This window comes from Myripristis murdjan, chromosome 5, assembly GCF_902150065.1.
Source record: "Myripristis murdjan chromosome 5, fMyrMur1.1, whole genome shotgun sequence".
NCBI lineage: Eukaryota > Metazoa > Chordata > Actinopteri > Holocentriformes > Holocentridae > Myripristis > Myripristis murdjan.
Genome location: NC_043984.1, coordinates 16,247,155 through 16,266,379, shown reverse-complemented (window position 1 = coordinate 16,266,379; position 19,225 = coordinate 16,247,155). Strand labels below are relative to the sequence as shown.

General features: G+C 41.7%; 1 protein-coding gene across 2 annotated transcripts; it reads left to right on the top strand.

The window, feature by feature from the left end:
* Positions 1–431: 431 nt before the first annotated feature.
* On the top strand, positions 432–10,234 carry LOC115359320 (RNA-binding protein 5-B-like). 2 transcript variants are annotated; one of them, XM_030051719.1, is made up of 25 exons: positions 432–588; positions 855–899; positions 1,495–1,672; positions 1,775–1,930; positions 2,132–2,201; positions 2,623–2,696; positions 3,508–3,591; positions 3,874–3,934; positions 4,325–4,390; positions 4,511–4,671; positions 4,897–4,994; positions 5,408–5,495; positions 5,577–5,645; positions 6,004–6,070; positions 6,642–6,742; positions 6,850–6,997; positions 7,211–7,302; positions 7,406–7,576; positions 8,107–8,247; positions 8,378–8,461; positions 8,621–8,806; positions 8,955–9,029; positions 9,136–9,236; positions 9,355–9,484; positions 9,608–10,234. In XM_030051719.1, exons 2-25 carry the CDS (start codon positions 883–885, stop codon positions 9,731–9,733), a joined length of 2,544 nt encoding a protein of 847 aa, XP_029907579.1. In that variant the 5' UTR covers positions 432–588; positions 855–882; the 3' UTR covers positions 9,734–10,234. The 2 variants fall into 2 exon arrangements, with proteins under 2 accessions (XP_029907579.1, XP_029907578.1); XM_030051718.1 differs by having other exon boundaries at positions 8,375–8,461; positions 9,608–9,749.
* The last annotated feature ends 8,991 nt before the right edge of the window (positions 10,235–19,225 follow it).

Here is a 19,225-nt window from a genome sequence, read left to right as displayed (position 1 = left end):
AATAGACCAGACAAACAAAAACTGTTTCCAATAAATCAAATAAAATAACACCCACTAGTGGCTCATGCAAAATCAAATTAAAGTAGACCTAGGTTTGAAAAAAAAAAAGAAAAAGATTTTCAGATCGCACAGGGACTACATCCAAATATGAAATACCTAATAATGTGAAACATAAAAAAAAAAAAATTGTCATTTGCACTTGTGTCATTCCTATATTAAATTTTTGCTGCTCCCCCCCTCTCTTTCTGTGTGTGTGTGTGTGCGCGCATATATATATATAGAGAGAGATGTAGATATGCACGCACTATGGTTTCATCTTGCACTTCTTCTGGGAGTATTTCATGTGGTGCAACTTCTGTTTTATCCAAAAAAGGAAGAAGTAAAATTAAAATATTTCGGTTTTTAGCACCAAAGCTACCCATCATGCACCCGAGCATACACCATTGCATCTTGGGACAAAGAAGGGGCCGTCCTTGCAGTGTTTTGAGCGAGTCCTTGAATCTGAGATGAGAGTATTTGGTCAAAATCTAACCAACAGTACTTTGAAAAACCATTAGTGGGTAATACGCGTCTCGACTAACGACACTGGTGAGTTAATGTGCGTTCAAACAGTGAATTGAGACAGTTTTGGCCGCACGGATGGCGGTGGTTTCAGTTAACGTCATGGCTGCTGGCTGGACCGGGTCCATAATAGCGCAGCTGTCGCGTTCAAGCGGCTTGTTTTGCGCTGCGTCACCCAGTAAACTGTACTGTAGCGTCCATGAAAATGCTCTGTATTTGACACTTTGCATATGTTGTGTGAAACAGAGGTAAGGTTTTTGTATTGACACAGAACCCTTGTTTCTTTTCAAAAGGTCGTGTGAGTTCCGCAGCCGGTTGGAAATGGGAGCTGATAAGCGGTGAGTTGGGAAGGAAATGAACACACTACGGAGAAAATCTCTCAAATGGACTTGTGTATGGCGTTGTCTCCAATATAAGCTAAAGTCACATATCATACCCAAACCTTGATGATCGAGAATGATGCAGCCAGTTGTTAAGTAAAAAAAAATAATAAAGTAACATAGTGAGTTTGGCAAAGGAAATGCAGCTTTACCTGCCCATATCATAAACTGGTAAAAGTGGCCAATGAGAAGTGCTTGGGATACTGTTGTTGTTGTTGTTGAGCTGATGTTCTTATTTTGGAAACCATTTAAAAACAAGTGGTGGACAAACAAAAAAAACCATTGTCACAGACTGAGAGAAAATGCAGCACAGCCATGTGCTGCATTTTACAGTTTTAATCAAAACTTTGGCATTATAATGGTAGTTGTTGCTCCTACAACAAGGGGAGAGGTCAGTGTAATCCAGACTGTCCAGTGTCGCTGAGACATTGTTTTGGTGGATTTCATGATAGTTATTTGATCAAATGATGTTGGGAAGGATACCATGACTATGTGAACTAGCTATTATGGTGCAGTTTTGGTTTACCCTTTTGTTCAACATCTCTCTGAATAGGATTAGCCGCACCGAGCGCAGTGGCAGATATGGCTCTGACCAGTCCCGCGATGAGTCAGAATGGCGTGAGAGGCGGGACAGGGACCAGGAACGGGATCACAGCACGCGCCGTTGGAGCGACGACAGACGCAACGACCGCTATGAAGGAGATCGCCGAGGACCCCGAGACAGTCCAGAGGTAGGGATTCAGGATCTCGTGGCGTTGTGAACTTTTATTTCTGTATTATCTCGTTGTGTTTACATCAACGCTTCACTGAAACACTGATTTATCTGTCTTCAGAGAGAGCGGAAGCGACGCAACAGTGATAGATCAGAAGATGGTTATCACTCTGATGGAGACTATCCAGAGCAGGATTACAGAAGGGAGGCAGGGGAGGAGAAGAAGAGCAAGACCATCATGCTCTGGGGGTTGTCTGCTCACGTCACTGAGGAGGATGTAAGTCCTTAGTTCGGTTCTGCAGATATACAACCACCAACTTTTTAGTTTCGATGTGTGAGCCAGACACACATTCTTGTCATGAGGTAACCTGAATCACACTGAACCAGATCAAGTTTGTGTATAAGAATATTGAATGTGGCACCCACGTAAATGATTATGGGGATCTACTTTTTTTTTTTTTTTTTTTTTTTTTTTTAGATTCGTGCTGCCATTGATGAGCTGGAGGGCCCCCAGCCAGTGGATGTCAGGCTGATGAAGAAGAAAACAGGTGAGAGCCAGATGTGCCATGGAGCCCTGCCTTCCCCCAGTCTTTGACCATAGGGCCAATCTGCTTCCATTCAGACCCGTTTTGCCATAGCAGCTTAGGACAATAGTTTTTGTGACAAATTTCTCAAAAAAGAAAGAGATAGAGACTTAACGTTTTAATTCAAAGTGGATCTATAAGGTAAGTACAAACAGCAGTAGCATTTTTGTCGGAGAGTGTCAAATGCCAGAGACACACTTTGTTGAGTGTGTTTCAAAACAGTGGCAGTCAAAAGGATTTCTTGCTATGGTAAAACTCCTAAGGAATGGCCTATTGTTGACGCAACAGGGCCTGGGTCTTGAAGCAGTTTGTGACAGAGTTTGAATAATATGCCCATGGACTCTGACTAACACGCCTCCCGTCTATATTTGAATGCTGTCTCTAGGTATAAGCCGTGGTTTCGCCTTCGTGGACTTTTATCACTTGCAAGATGCTACCCGATGGATGGAGACCAATCAGGTTGCTTCACAATCGCCAAGTCTAGTTTTTATCTTGGGGATCTTGAAAAATAACCAAAAAGGCAACCAAAATGCATTGGATTGCAGTGTGGAAATTGAACAGATCTGTTTGAAAAACACATGGATTGCATTCCATAGAGCAATAAGATACAGTCTGAAGGATTATAGTATTATTTACATTCATGATTTGTTTAAGTTTTGGTGTTGCTTTTCACTTTTTGGCGCATATACCCAGTAGTCTGTAGTCTTTAATGGAAGTAGCATCAAACCTGCAGATATGACTCGTACTGTGATGTCAGCTCCCTACGGAATCTGCACGCTATTCAGCCAGGAACATTTTTATCTTTAACATAAATATGACTGATGAAGGAATTATCAATGACATTTCAGAGTTGAATGTAAACTTAAATTACTTTTATCATCTTTTCTTTTCCATTTTTTTTTATATGACCCCTAGTTAGAGGGGCTTATTTCTGTGTTTTGTTTGGCTTTAAATTTGTCTTCTTAGAAAATCACTTTCCCCTCTGACATTTGTTGTGGGAATCCCATCCCTGGTTTTACAGAAGGCAGTCAAAATTGTCTGTTAGGGTCTCATTGTACACTCTGCTCCAGCTCAGTCTGGGCACTCGGGTCCCAAACACCTTAAAAATCGTCTGTACATCATGCTCACATATACATGTGCCTGTCTTTAACAGAAAGGCTATCTGTGGGGGGTCCCTCTCCCCTTTCTCTCCCTTCCAACACTGCTTGCTCTATTGATGAGAACAGCGCTAGCCACGAAAACTTGAGTGATTTTTATCCTCCTTTTGCAGAAACGTCTGACCATCCATGGCAAAAGCGTGGACATGCACTACAGCCACCCCCGAAACAAGTATGAAGACTGGCTGTGCAACACTGTAAGTTAATGATCTAGCTTGATTTCATGGCCTCATTATCCACACAATGATTCTTCAGAAATCCCCTCAAATGCTAGGCCTCTCAGCTACTACTGTATGCTGTCCTGTTAGCGTAATTTGTCATGCATCTACATTTGGACAATGAGTGGTATAGGTTGAGTTTTTATCATAGGTAAGTACGGTATGCTGCACCAATGTTGATTGCGTGTTCTCTGAGGCAGCGCTGTTCAGGGCCTTAGTAGCTGTATAATCAATAAAAATGATGTAAACGGTTGCTTGCAGTGTGGCCTGTACAATTTCCGGAGGAGGCTGAAGTGCTTCAGGTGTGGAGCAGCTAAAGCTGGTAAGTAGTTCATCAACCAAGAGGCCACTGACTGCAGACATCCGGACAGCCTGAGACACAGTGCTGGGATGCAGCACACAAGTTTGTGATTTTGGAAGTTGTGGAGGCCTATAGTCAACCAATTGATATGCCCTCTTCATTGCCACTGTGATAGAACTGGGTGAAGAGTGTAGATAGGAAACAGCATGCATCTTTTTTTTTCTTGATAACCTGAGGACAAAACATAATTCGTAATTGGCTGTTTAAAGTAGACCGTGTCAGCTAAATACTCGTGAGTCCTTTTTAGCCCATGGTTTTGATAGTTGGTACTTGGTTTCCAGTTCTTGCATCATCACACAGTTCTGAAGGTTATGTTAATGCATCCCTTACTCTCTGTCATTCTCTCAACAGAGAGCGAGGCCAGCAGTACCACTGGAGTCACAGAAACTCATCCCAGTGCAGATTTCTACGGTGACAGTAAGGACTTTATTATGGACTTCATTCACCACTGTATTTGGAAAAAATATGCATAAAAGATCATAAGCAAAGGTAGTTTGGTCTTTAATGAGCTTAATGGGCTTGTCCTGTCCTTTGCAGCGATCATCTTGAGGAACATTGCCCCCCTGACCACAGTCGAGGCCATCATGGCAGTCCTGGCACCATATGCCAATCTCTCTTCTAACAACATTCGCCTTATCAAGGATAAGCAGACAGGCCAGAACAGAGGCTTTGCCTTTGTGCAGCTGTCCTCCCCTCTGGTACGAAATAGTTTTTGAACTACTTCCCCACAAATGTCATGATTTATTGTTAATCAGCAGCCAACACCTGTACTAATCTCTCAGTGGTCTCTGGTTAATATTCTGATAACCCTTTCAAGCTCTCTTTAACTTATCTCTTTGAAATGTCCATCATACTTTTTGCATGTCACTATTTGAGATTCACTTCTTTGTCGTCAATGTCTCCCTCTCTCTCAATTTTCACAGGAGGCTTCTCAGCTGTTAACCATCCTACAGGGGCTACAGCCTCCCCTAAAACTAGATGGAAAAACTATTGGAGTGGATTACGCTAAGAGTGCCAGGAAGTGAGTGTTGCCTTGTGGCTTTGTTTTCTGGTCTAGGACAGTTTTAGCCTGACAGCAGAAGTGAATCTCAAGTGTTCCCGCTAGCGTATTTGTGAAGGGTGGTAAATTGTAGAAATACTGGTTAAGTGTAGTTTTGCTCATTATTTTTGCTGGATGAGGTAGAATGCTGAACAGGCAAACTATCTTTGGTTGAGCATTAGCATTACAAACATCAAGCAATGTGTCATTAATTGCAAAGTTGCAGAGAATGTGGAAAGACTGCTGTACAAGCAGCATCAGTGTGTGTTTGTTTTTGTGAGTAGACATAAACCTTGAAGGAAGTAAAATTTAAATAAGCACACTTCTAATCTCTAAGCAAATAAAAGCCAACACAACAAATACAAAACTCTATTATCTTCCTTTTGACTCTTTAGGGACCTTTTGCTGCCTGATGGGAATCGTGTCAGCGCTTTCTCTGTTGCCAGCACTGCCATTGCTGCAGCTCAGTGGTCCTCAAGTCAGGTAGGTTCAGTCCCTCTCACCAGCCTTTTTTGTGTTCAGTATCCATGTAATAGACTATTAATGCTCTCTTGTACTTTCCAGCCACAACAGGGCTCAGAGGGAGTGTCAGAGTACAGCTACCTGCAAGAGGGCTACACCCCATCAACACAAGTAAGTCAGTGCCTGAGATGTGTTTTAATGCCGTCTGTTAATGTAATCATCCCAAAAGATACACGGACACAATTAGGATAGGTGACATGTGTTTGGTGCCAGTTGTTGAGGGAATCTGCTGCCAGTCAAGCTTGTTAATAAGCAGCTGGAGCATCTTTGGGTTGTCTATTGTGTCAGCATGAATTTAAATCTCAGTTCTCTAGTTTCTCTCTTTGGGAAACACTCACTCATGTCTTAAATAAACGTTATAATATTCCAGGTTTATACAAAAATGTCACATTTTAAAATACACTTCATTTGATTTCATACATACAATTCCTTCAGAGTAGCGGTTTTACTGTGTGGTTTGTGCTCATAGGACTACCATACGTACTACCAGCAAGGAGCAGGAACCAACACATCCCAGGGCAATGGAATTCTAGGAGGTAAGACATACTGAAACCACTGATAAAGACTATTGGCAGAGTTACTGAACACTAATAATATATGGATTTTTAATTTAAAAAAAAATCTTACAGAACTTTGCAAACATAACTATGAAGAGCATGTGGACATTGGTTTGAAATGCAGAAAAATACATTTGGAGAGCACAGTAATGCTATGAGTTTATGTACAATGTTGGCTTATACTATTATGGCACTTACATTTCAGCAGCCTGTGTGTTGTGGTCATACCTGTGTGTACAGAAAACATCTGTTCTTAAATCAGATCCTCTTTTGACCTCTCAAACAGAAAATTCATCTAATTCATATATGGTGAAATAGTCTCTTCTGCTCAGTCGGCAGTACATATTTTTTTTTAGCAATGATACACAAGCTAGATGGAGACCTCTTGGGGAAGAAGCAGCATTAAAGTAGATGAAACATACTTTTACAAGCAACAGACAGACAGTAGTGCTCTGCATCATATTCTCAATCAGGTATGCATCTGACCTGCTTTGCTCAGCAACTTCTAGTATTGTCAAAATTGTCATAGACTTTGCTTTTCCTCTTTAAGCGGCCCCAGGTGTAAAGATTGTTCCAACTGCAGCTGGAGTTGTAATCTCACAGAGTGCGCAAGTCTACCAGCCCCACATAATTGCTCAGCCTGCCATCCAGGTTAACACCATATTGTTTATACCTTTAGTGCTGTTACTATTTCCCATGATTAAAGTATGTATATTAATTTACAAACTATCCCAGTATAACCATGACATGAATTGCAGGCATTGCCAGTTACCCAACAAATTGATGCCAAACCCCCAACTGGACCCCAGTCAAGTGCTACAACAGTGTCTGTGCCTGTTGCTCCTGCAGCTCCCGCTGCTACCTCTGCATCAGCAGCCTCTGGAGAGACAGCTGACACCAGCACTGGTATGAGCATATAAGGACACTTCAAAACAGGTTCAGTTGAGGTGTCAGATCCTTAAAGAGAAAATTCACCTGAAAATAAATTACAGTGGTAGGATGCCATTCCTACTGACTTAATACTTTGGAAATATATTTCATCTCAGACAGTTTATTAATGATTTGGACTTATGAGTACTGAAGCTACAATGCAACTAATTATGCCCCATTGTATTACAGTTGTTCCTGACACATCCACCTATCAGTATGATGAGTCCTCTGGCTATTATTATGACCCTCAAACTGGCCTCTACTATGACCCAAACTCACAAGTAAGTGGAGCAAATAAACATGCAAGTTATTTCGCTTTCATTGTTGGTGGTGAGAGCCATGTGAGTTTTCATTGTTTAATTTCTGTTGGTATTTGTCTTTCAGTACTACTACAACTCACAGACTCAGCAGTATCTGTACTGGGATAGTGAGAAGCAGACATATGTCCCTGCTGCAGCTGACACAGCTGCTAACATGAAGGCCAGCTCAGCAGGCAAAGAAGCCAAAGATGGCAAGGAGAAAAAAGAAAAGCCCAAGAGCAAGACTGCTCAGCAGGTATGGTGTTACGTATGTCACAGTGGCACACACATTGTGCAGTATGTGTTACAGAAACAACAGGATTTGAATGCTACAATATTTGTACAATTTTTTCCCCACTTAATCAGTTCTTCTTATGTTTACTATTTTAATTTTCCATTTTTGCTTTTCAGTTTATTTCAAGCATTAGATTTACTTTATGTTCAGATTGCTATTTCATATTTTTTATTGGTCTTTGAAATTTGGTCTTACTGTTTGGGAATCAGTTGTCACATTTACATATTACTTATGGTGTCAATGGTTTAGCAAAACAGCAGAGAAAAACTATACATTTTCATTTATTTTCTTAATGTGCATAATGTTTGATTAAATGATTGAGAAGCCCTTACAGACTTTGACTTTTAACAAGTGTATATTAACATATTTTGGCAGTCCATACAATAAGGCCTCATGATGAATTGCTATTGTATTTTCAGTTTTATAGTTTGTTATTATATTACAGGTTTTTCAACGAAGTTTATCAGAGTTTTACTTTTTTTCCCTCACAGATTGCTAAAGACATGGAGCGATGGGCTAAAAGTCTAAACAAACAGAAGGAGAACTTCAAGAGCAGCTTTCAGCCCATCAGTCAGGAAGAGAGGAAAGAGGCAGCAGCTGCTGATGCAGGCTTCACACTGTTTGAAAAGAAGGTATCCTATCTCCATAGGGTTCATTAATGCACCACTAAGTTCAAGTGAGCCCCCATCTGTGAAATTGAGGTAGACTTTGATGGCTCTTTGGAACCAGTGTCCTAAATGGATTGGCTGTTATTTTCAGCAGGCAGGAGCTCTTGACAGACTCATACCGGAGACACTAAAAGCCTCTGAGGAAGAGGTACCAACCACCTCACTCAATGCTACCAAGGTGAGAGCTTTAGACATCCCTGATATTTGGAGGCTTAATCTGACTTTGCAGTTAGAGTGAAATTTTTGATTTAAGTACATATCTACCCTCCATGTTTTTGTTTTGTTTTTAAGATTATTTGTGCTGACAGTATGTTTATCTGCTTCTGTCTGTGATCAGTGTGGCCTTGTGGCGGCTTACAGTGGAGACAGTGACCCTGAGGAGGGAGGAGTAGAACCTGACCTCAGTGAGGAGGGCCAGGACAAGCTGACAGACTGGAAGAAGCTGGCCTGCTTACTGTGCAGGAGACAGTTCCCCAGTAAGGAAGGTCTCATCCGTCATCAGCAGCTCTCTGATCTCCACAAGGTATCTACGCGCGCGCACACACACACACACACACACACACACACACGTGTAAACATGCTGCCTTTCTTTCTAAAGATACAAAGTGTGCTCTGTTGCTCAAGCAAGAAAACCATTCACCCACTCAGGCTTGTCATTTTGTCTGTTGCAGCAAAACCTGGAGGTGATGCGCAGATCCAGGCTGAGTGAGGCAGAGCTGGAGGAGCTGGAGAGGAAAGAGACTGAGGTTTGGCTCAGGACAAAATTGTCCAGTTGTTACCGTTGTTAATGTCATAGTCTTACCCTGTCACTAGATTTGAATTTAACCTTTTTATCCTATTTCTTGTAAATAGATGAAATATAGAGACAGAGCAGCTGAGAGGAGAGAAAAATATGGTATCCCTGAACCTCCTGCGCCAAAAAAGAAGAAATTTGCCCAACCAGCACCAGTTGTGTAAGTTTGCTTGTCAGCTGGAACAGATTTTTTTTTTTTTTTTTAAATAATTCATTAGCGCAAATTAGTCATTTGTTGTTTTTCAGTAAAGTTTTAATATTTGCCTCTTCCCGTGCAGTAACTATGAGCAACCCACAAAAGATGGCCTGAACAGTGATAACATTGGAAATAAAATGCTGCAAGCAATGGGCTGGAAGGAGGGCAAAGGTCTAGGCCGCAACCAGCAGGGCATCACTGCACCTATTGAGGTATGGATACTTGGTTCTGGATTTGCAAATGTACATATATACATATATCCTGGTTCTAGTAAACCAATCTTAAAATTTGGCAGTGAAGAAAACCTTTTTTTGTTTGTTTGTTTGTTTGTTTAGGCCCAGTTGAGAATGAAGGGAGCTGGTCTTGGCACCAAAGGCAGCAACTACAACCTCTCTGCCTCAGACACGTACAAAGACGCAGTCCGCAAAGCCATGTTTGCTCGCTTCACTGAAATGGATTGAGTGGTTAGTCTCAGCCGCTCAAGCCTAATTACTGGTCATTACTGGTTGGTGACCATGTCTGTCACTCAACACCTACTGCGTTCAGATTGTGAAGACCTCCTGAGACAAGCTGATAAGGTGGAACTCCAATATTCCCGCATCCGTCTCACAGAAAAAAACATTAGAGAGGGAAGCGTGTTCCTTCATTACAGTTTTTCCTCCATGTTGGGTCAGTCAAGAGCTCATAGAATGTGCTTCCTTGAGTCCTTACTCGTTAAACCAAACCAGACAACAAAAGATAATCTGTAATGTAGGAATACTGAGGTAGTGGATAATATAATTTATGATTTGTATATATGCACAGTGAGTTTACTTTTATTGTGTACATACTTCCTCCATATTTTTCTCTTGTTATAAAAACATTTTTGTCAGCATGTCAAAAAAAATTGTACAGTTTTTACAGAAATCATGTCTGTTTGTACAGTAAATAAATAAATTCCAGTGATTGGTGTATAGACTTGATCATGTTTGATAATTCTGAGCTTGCATGAAATTTCAGAAATTATGGAAGCTTTATGACTTCCCTCTAATTTTATATGCCAAACCTCAATGGATTAAAATGCAGGTGGGTCAAATCATTATTTGAAATACCTTTCATGTTGTTTTAGTCAACATCAAATACCAAATCAGTGCAGTTTGCCTTTAGGTAATTCTGCATTTGGGTAGACAAGCGATCAGTCACAGAGCAGTATTTTAGAAGCTCAGTCATCTTTCTATGGGTTCATTTGGACTGCTGGTAAGTATTACATGTGGTAAACTCTGCAGCCCTTTAAACAGGGTAAAACAGGTTTTTGCAAATATTTGAAGCAGGTCTGATGGTGAAGTTAACGAATGGCCCTATGACCACTCAGCATATTAAGATCTAATTCAGTATCCTAATTATCCTGTGTTTTCAAATCTTCACAGTTAATCAACAAGAGTAATTTTAGTGTACTCAAAGGTTACACTCTGACACAGATACAGTTCAGTCAGATAAATGATGTCATATGTTACAGTAAAATATGTGTATACGGAGTTAAAGTGGCTCCTAGGCTCTGATATGATCGCTTCCTGTGAGCATGTGCCTGAGCAAGTTGAAAGAAACAGGCTGGCAATACTGTAGGTATGTTAGCCTACTGAGGGATCTGATCAGAGCCTACAGGTGGATGCTGGGGGGAGCATGGAGGAGCAAAAGGTGAATAAGTACACTGATGATTTAAATAGACCGCCTTACTAGGTTGGAGCATTTGTTGTGGATATCTTGTGCACGTGCAGGCCATGTGATGGCAAAGTGATTCAAGTTGTCTGCTTGAAGTTGTGTGCAGGCTTTGGACAGCTTTGGTTTGAGTGACACTTGAGAATCCAAATCAAGTAGCCATCGCTCCACTTTGCCCTCTGCTGTCTGACCACTACAGATTGAAGTACTATTATGGCAAATGTGAGCCGTTCAGCTGCATATTAGCAAAGTGCATTGCATAAGTGAAGTCCCCTTTTCCTTTTTAAAGTATTTGAAGTCATACTTTCCCATTTGAAATAAAGCTGTGCTTATGGAACGGTTTCCATTTTTAAAGCAAAAGACATCGAAAACATAAATCAGGCTTTTAACGCAAAAAATAGAGATGTAGAAGTAATATTTAGTTCTGTGTCCAGTGACATATCGTTCATGTGGAAAATGCAGATTTTTGCTGTTTGGAACTGGAGGAAAAACTGGATCAGTGGTGTAGACAGCTGATTACTGCTGCAGCTCATGTAATGAAGCAGATGCTTTGCCCCATTCTCTGTGGGAATTCAATACACGAGGTTGCAGGCTGTGCTTCTTATCAATTTTCACACATTTGCTGCTGTCCGGTTGGTTGAATAGCTGTAAGGCTGCTCTTGTACTCTGGCAGAGGTCCCACTCTTCACACAGCTGGTGCTTGAGGGGGCACAAGTACTCATTGTTCAGATTGACAGCAATAGTGCTCTCAAATACATGTAGCAATGCTCTCATAGCTCCAGTGCGTAAATTAAATGTAAAAAACAACAACAAACAAACAAAAAAAAAACTCTTACATACATCAAAGATTTCAGTGAGACTCAATCTGAAACCATTTTATCTCAAGCATATGCACTCTAATACAAAAAAAGTGGAATTAGCATGTAATTAAACAGTGAGTCAGGCTTATAATGAGAACCGTATAATCTCAGCCCTCAAATCATGTGCTTATGAAACATTTTTGTCAGTTAAGTCTACAGACTTCTCACATTATTCATGCTTTGGTCATTTTAGTGTTCCTTAAATGTAAACCTGTATATACCCTGTTGGTAGAGAGAGAGTCTGCCGTTTTAGCTGAATTTTCTGCAGGCATTTTCATCCAACTGGAGCTCTGGGTTCAAGCCACTCTGTTGGCAAGAATCGTAACAAACTCTAAACTACCACATGTTGATGTTTCACACAGTTTTGAGCACACACTGACAGGATGAATGTGTCCCTCCACCTTGGATCATCCCACCTTTGGCCGTGGTGCTGTACATGTCCTTAATCCTGTTCTGTATTTGGTACAATGCCCTTTGACACTGCCTGCAGTTTCTTTTCTCCACAAAAAAGTGAGAGGAAAAATAATGAGTCCATCTGGAAGGTCCTTGGATGCAAAATCGTTCTATTTATTCAAGCTGATAGTGCACCACAGGAAAAAAGTGCTGAAAAGGTTTGCTGCCTGAGGAGAGAAATAGTTTGAAACACACAGCCTACTGTATTACAGCCTTGTGTTCCCATAGATTTTTGGTGTTTTTTTCTTGTGTTACCCTATATTGTATATTTCCTAAATATTACTGTTCTACATCCTAGGAGCTTCCAAGTCGTGCCTTTTCTATTGTCCCTCTGTCCAGCCTCTTCATCTACTACCTGCTGGGACTTCACAAGCTGTTTGCCCTCTTTACCATGAAATTCAGCTTTCATGAAAGTCAGATACCACTGTGAGACAGAGCAGGGGTCAGGTATGTAGTGGAAGTTTATATGTAAAATGAACCACCAATAATCAACACAATGGGAGACCGATTCATCTGTTCCCATTCTTTTAGTTTTAGTAGCTTTTAATTTCAAACTGCAGTTGACAAGTCAGGTTCAGCCTCAAATCTACAGGGTGCAGGATTTTGGAGAGTCACCCCTGGTTGCGGTGTGTTGAAACCTTGAGATAGTCACAACTGAGTATTTCAGAGATATACTAGAGCTGATATTGTCCTAGATTATATGTGCAATTCCTGCATTCTGCTGTTTTAATACTGGATAACATCCAGACTGATGAATGTGTGTAAAAAAAAAAAAAAAAAAAAAAAAAAAGACACCACACTTGTTTGGAAGTGAAACCACAGGGAGGCAGTGGTATTCCTTGAAATCCAAGGAAGACTTGACTACAAGCTAATATGGACTTTGCTTTATGGTCTGTCTGTCTTTTTGCTATTATAGAACTGAAAGAATCCTACACTATGTAAATTAAAAATTATTCTGTTTACTGTGCCAGGGATTTTATTTGATATGAAATAAATTATATGAGGACCTTTACTGCCCCTAGAGGAAACTGCCTTGCACAATGGGCCTCATAAAAAGACACTGATCATTTAAACATATAACAGGCCTACAGCATTAAAACATCCAACAATACTGGAAAATGGACATGGACTTGGGTTAATGGCACATTATGACACTTAATGAAGAAAAGAGATGCAGCCCTCAAAAAATCAATAAAATCAAGACTGGAAATTAGTCATTTGATAGATAACAGACTTAGGAAAGCCAAAGCTTTTTTTTTTTCTTGAAATAATAAGACAGGCAAAAGAGAACACAAAAATGTTATGGGAAACTATTGATCAACTCAAAGGCAAAGAGTGATAAATTAAATTATACTGTTGCAATTAGTTTAAAGAGTACACAAAAGCCAATCTTCCTGAACTTGAATGAAGCTGGTTTGGCTTCTCCTTGTCAGCTTATACTGTAGGTAAGGGGCTCTCCAAACATGAACAGCGTCACTGATGCTAATATGTGTCATATGGTCAAAGATTGGCTGCAGTGTTTGGGAACTTACTGAAAATAACCTTTTGAACTATCTTCAACAAGCTCCCAAACACGCTGTAGCCAATCTTTGAACATATGACACATATTAGCATCAAAGACCCAGTCCGTGTTTGGAGAGCCCCTTACCTGTGAGGTTGGGTAAATATCTTTTTGCTTTGTTCCTGTGTACCTTTTGGAGGACATGTTTGAAGAGATCATTGCTCTCTGGGTCTCTGAGATCGAGGTCATTGTTTATGTATCTGTTTGTGGATGAAGAGAGATGAAGAGAAAGCTAATTAAGATTGAAGCGTGAGAGTGACAGTAAGCTGAGCAGGATTTGTTGGAAATGCTTTCCATATCAGGCAACTTAAGACTGTATATAACTATTATCTAGTTCCTCCTCACAAGGAAATTGTCTGATTGCCTATGTGTGGTTTATAAAAACAAGAACAGTCATATATCAAAATATGTCTCCTTCAGTGTTTGCTTTATGGACCTCACTGTGCCCTATCTATTCCCCTCTACCTCTCAGGGAGAGATGATGTGGACCTCACATCCATCTCTGATGTCTAATCACATTTAGCTCCTGGGGTCTGAGGCATCCCAGCTTTTATAGCACCTTTGAATTCTTTAGTTTTAGATTCTCAGTTCTCAGAAACATCACAAGAATCAAACATCTATCTTCAGGCTGAGTAAGATGAGCCGCAGCAGGATTACCGTCTATAAACGTCCTCATGACCTTACCCAATTCCTCTAAGTTAACTGCGATAAGACTGGGCAGCGGTCAAACTCAGCAGCATGCTGCAAGCAGATTTTGGCTCAGGTACGGCACAAGGTCAGTGTGAGAGGACGGGAAGCAGGAGTGTCCTGGGGTTTCATGGACAAAGGGCCTCTCTGTTCAACATTTTGGTTCACACAAGGAACCGGGATCCCATCAGACAGGACTAGGAGCTTCTGTTTTCTTAAGGATCTTGAACTGGGGGCGAGGCAGAGTTTAGTTATGAGTCTCCCAACATCCCACCACATACCTCCTATTACTCTGTGAGGGCTCAGGTTGTCTCCCGGAATTTAAAAAAAAAAAAAAAAAAAACAGCTATGACATGAACTCATACCCACTGGTGAACTTACTCAAATGTTGATCTAATCTCTATGTTTACATATTCTGGGTAACACCAGTGCTGAGGGAATGCAAACTCACTGAGGTCGAAGAGCAGGTTATTGAACAATGAGACAGGCGAAGACCGGATCTGACTTGTGAAAATTCCTGACAACAGAACATGATAGCTTGTTAAAAATCGAAAGCAAGAAATCTAACAGTGAAAGCAAGCGGGCAGTGTGCTGGTTCCCCACAGATGACAAAGTGAACTCACTGAGCCAGCCAGCCACAGAAAAATAATTTCCTTTACTGTATGTGTACTGTATTTTCATTTCTGGAAAATTAAGTCTTGATAAGAAATTTTTGATGACTGCATAGCTTGTCCCCCTCATATCACGGATATGGTCTGAATCAAAAAACTTGTACAAGTTTTATATGCCATAAAAGGTCTCTGATCACAAGAAAACTCTCTGTAACTCTTAGGCATGAAGAACCTGGATACAGTTATGACACTGTGGCTAAATGACAGAGGGAAACAAAGAAGACCTGGGAATGATGCCTGTCTCTCTCAACTGATATCAACTGATTAGCGTTTTATGTCCTACAGTTTTATATTTATGGTAAGTACTTACAGCCTTATTAATATATACATCTAGGAGCAGAGTTCAAACAACCTGGCAAACAGTGATCCAGAAAGCAATCAACATAACTCACTGCAAATTTACCACCATTCTCTACACATAACATGGCAATAAATTGCTTGCATGCTCTCAGATCTATGTTCTGCAGTAAAATACGGTGACACTCAACAAGATACAAACTTATATTAACCATATCTCCTCCACTGCTCATAAAGCCTGTCCACTGTATTACTTAGGGTGAACTTAGTGATCAAAAACCTTTTTCTCTTTTCGTTAGGCATCTCAAGTGAACTAGTGAGTTGACATATTTTTTTCGTATATGTGAGCACTCCAAAACGACCTGAGACCTAAAACGAACCAAACTTGGACCGTCTCGTGAGATGGTCTGAGTTTGGTTCATTTGGAGTTCACTTAATATGCTCCTTTTTATTCTTGTTTTGCGACAGGTGAACCCAAATGCAACAGTGTTGGGGACAGGACTGATGGAAAAGTAGATGTTTAGTTAGAGTGCCAGCTAGGCAGAGGGTTTTACTGAGCCAGAGGAGGTCCAATGAGCTGATGATAATGGAGCAGGTCCAAAGCTAAGTCTGATTAGCAGGGTCCAGGGGAGGAAGCAGGGCAGACAAAACAAGTCAAGGATACAGACACAGGGGCCCATGTCAGGGTAGGCAGGACTGCCGGGACAACAGGAATGGCTGGAAGTGTAGTTAACTGACGGGGACAGAGACTACGATCTGACAGGATCTGGTAGAGCTGGGCATACACTACTCACAAAAAGTTAGGGATATTCGGCTTTCAGGTGAAATTTCAGGATGAACCTAAAATGCATTATAACCTTTACAGGTGAACTTAATGTGACCTTCTGTAAACTTTTGAATGCACATGTCCAACTGTTCAATGTTTCAGTACTTTTTGCACAAGTTGCTGTTCTCTAACAAGGAGTTTAACGGCAAAATTCACAACAGGTGTTTGATCCATGAATCGACCAATAAATTTCCTGGTTCAATTAGAATTGGTATTTAAACAGTCCTCCTCATCATGCTGTTCACATTTTGACATCATGAGACCAAGACGACACCTAACAATTGATCAGCAGCACCTCGCCATTGCGAGGCTTCAAACAGGATGTCCTCAGACGGAAGTGGCCACTGAGCTTAGAGTGTCACAGAGTGTCATCAGCAGGTTGCAACAGAGATACAGAGAGACTGGAAGAGTCACAGAAAGGCATAGAAGTGGATGTCCTTTGGCCACATCCCACACTGATGACTGCTTCATTGTGAACAGTGCCCTGCGGAACCGGATGATGAATGCCACTCAACTCCAGGCACGTTTAAGGGAGGTGAGAGGCACCCAAGTGTCACGTCAGACCATTAGAAACTGTTTACATCAGCATAGTCTGCGTGCTAGACGACCTGCAAGGGTACCTGACCACACCACCAGGCACAGGTGTCATCGTCTTGCATGGGCCAGGGAGCATTTACGCTGGACGAGGGACCAGTGGGCCTCAGTGCTGTTCTCTGATGAAAGCCGATTCATGTTGAGCAGAAATGATGGCCGCCAACGATGTTGGAGACGTCAAGGAGAGCACTATGCATCAGCCACTGTTGTCACCAGACGAGCCTTTGGTGGTGGTGGTGTTACTGTGTGGGCAGGTGTGTCGAGTCAATACAGAACTGCCCTAATGGTACAGTGACAAGCCCATACTACCTGAATAACATCATTAATCCAGTCATTGTGCCCCTGCATGAACAACACAGGCCTAATTTCATCCTCATGGACGACAATGCTCCAGCTCATTGAGGTCGTATCATTAGGGAATGGCTGCTGGAGACTGGGGTACCTCAAATGGAGTGGCCTGCACTTTCTCCAGACCTGAATCCCATAGAAAACCTATGGGATCAGCTGAGTCGCCGTGTAGAGGCTCGGAGCTCTGTACCCCAGAACCTCAATGTCCTGAGGGCCACCCTTCAAGAAGAGTGGGATGCCATGCCTCAGCAGACAGTAAATCGACTTGTGAACAGCATGAGACGTCGTTGTCAAGCTGTAATTGATGCTCAAGGGCACATGACAAGTTATTGAGACATTGACATTTTTTGTTGTGGTATACCCACCATTGTTGGCTTTTGTTTCAAGAAATTGTTTGAGATGAGGAAATCACCAGTGCATGCTTCTACTTAAATGCCCTACTTTCATGTAGGGTGTGTATGTGTATGTAGGCTTCTTAATTGAGGGATGACTTGCAGCTGGTGGTGCCCTGCTCTGAGAGAGAGAGGGAAAGAGAGAGAGAGAGAGAGAGACTGGGGGTGTGGCAAGTGGAAGGAGTGACGGAGGCTTCAAATGCAGATGTGACAATGCAGATGTTGGGAAAAAGTACTCAAACCTTGAGTACGTAAGTAGAAATGCCACAGTGGAAAAATACACCATTAACAGTAAAAGTTCATGACAACCCTGCTAAAAAAACCAGCATAGACCAGCATGGATTCTTTGCTGGTCTATGCTGGTTAATGCTGGTTAGTGCTGGTCTGATGCTGGTGTAGCTGGTGGACCAGCATGGAAATGCTGGTGGATGCTGGTGGACCAGCATGGGATGTTGTTGGACCAGCATGGCATGTTGTTGGACCAGCATCCCATGCTGGTGACCAGCATCCCCCAGCAAACATGCCCCAGTGGGGCCCACGCAGGCTTTTTGTGGGCACTGTGGGCTAGGGCCAGCCCAGACCAAACCTACACCGGCCCAGTGCTGGCTTGCCCAGGCAAGGCCCAGAGCTCTGAGCTCACCACGGGCTCTCCGTAAGCAGCCCATAATAGTGGATTGCCCACAGAAAGCCCATGTTGGCCCAGTGTGGGCCAGCCCATTTGGGTCCAGAGCAAGTTTTGTACCTTTGGGCCCATGCTGGTTTTGTGCAGGCAGCCCAAAGTCATTTCCCATGCTTTGGCGGCTTTTTTTTTTTTTTTTTTTTTTTTTTTTTTTTTAAATGTAATTTGAAATTCAGAGAGAGACTGCATTTATAGCCTCTGCACAGAATGCATAAAAAATCCATTATTTGAATTGGATTGTGTCTACACATGATCACTTAAAAACTCATCAACAAATATTATTTTTTGTTTTTAACAAGAAAAGCCTATAATTTTTAATAGATAATATAATAGATAATAGATGTTTTAAAAGGTTTAGCAGGGTTCAAAATTAACAGTTTTAGAAAATATAATTTTAAATATAAAAGAAAAGTGAACACGGGTCAGTTTGACTCAAAGACCACAGAATAGTTAACTATTAACATTTAACATAATCAATTTAGCCAAAGCTTCCAAACACATAGTGTCGTCGATCATTGGACTTACAGTGGCAGATGAAGACGGACTCCTGGCTAACGAGCTAAACACCGGTGATGCGCATCGCTTTTTTCCCCTTTTTTCACCGGAGAGCAAGTCCAAGCGCTGTTTACAACCAGTGAGTGGCAGCGGGAACGGCCAATCACACATTAGCAAGAAACGGCAGAGCCAATCGAAGAGCTTGTGGGCGGTCTCAAGGGAAACAGGCTTCAGCTTGAGCGGCCGTTTTCCGCTGGGTCCCAGTGCTTGACCGGTCTCCATTTAATATAGCGTAACATTGTTTTTGGACAGTAAAAACTGCAGGGGACCAAAACTGCCTTTTGAAAAAGTGGAGGGGACATGTCCTCCCTGCCCCCTCCCCAAATTACGTCCGT

Bases quoted from the DNA above. Each gene is read 5' to 3' on its own strand.
- LOC115359320 (XM_030051718.1), top strand. The intron at 4,391-4,510 runs GTAAGGACTTTA...TGTCCTTTGCAG, and splicing joins TGCAGATTTCTACGGTGACA to CGATCATCTTGAGGAACATT. The intron at 4,672-4,896 runs GTACGAAATAGT...CAATTTTCACAG, and splicing joins TGCAGCTGTCCTCCCCTCTG to GAGGCTTCTCAGCTGTTAAC.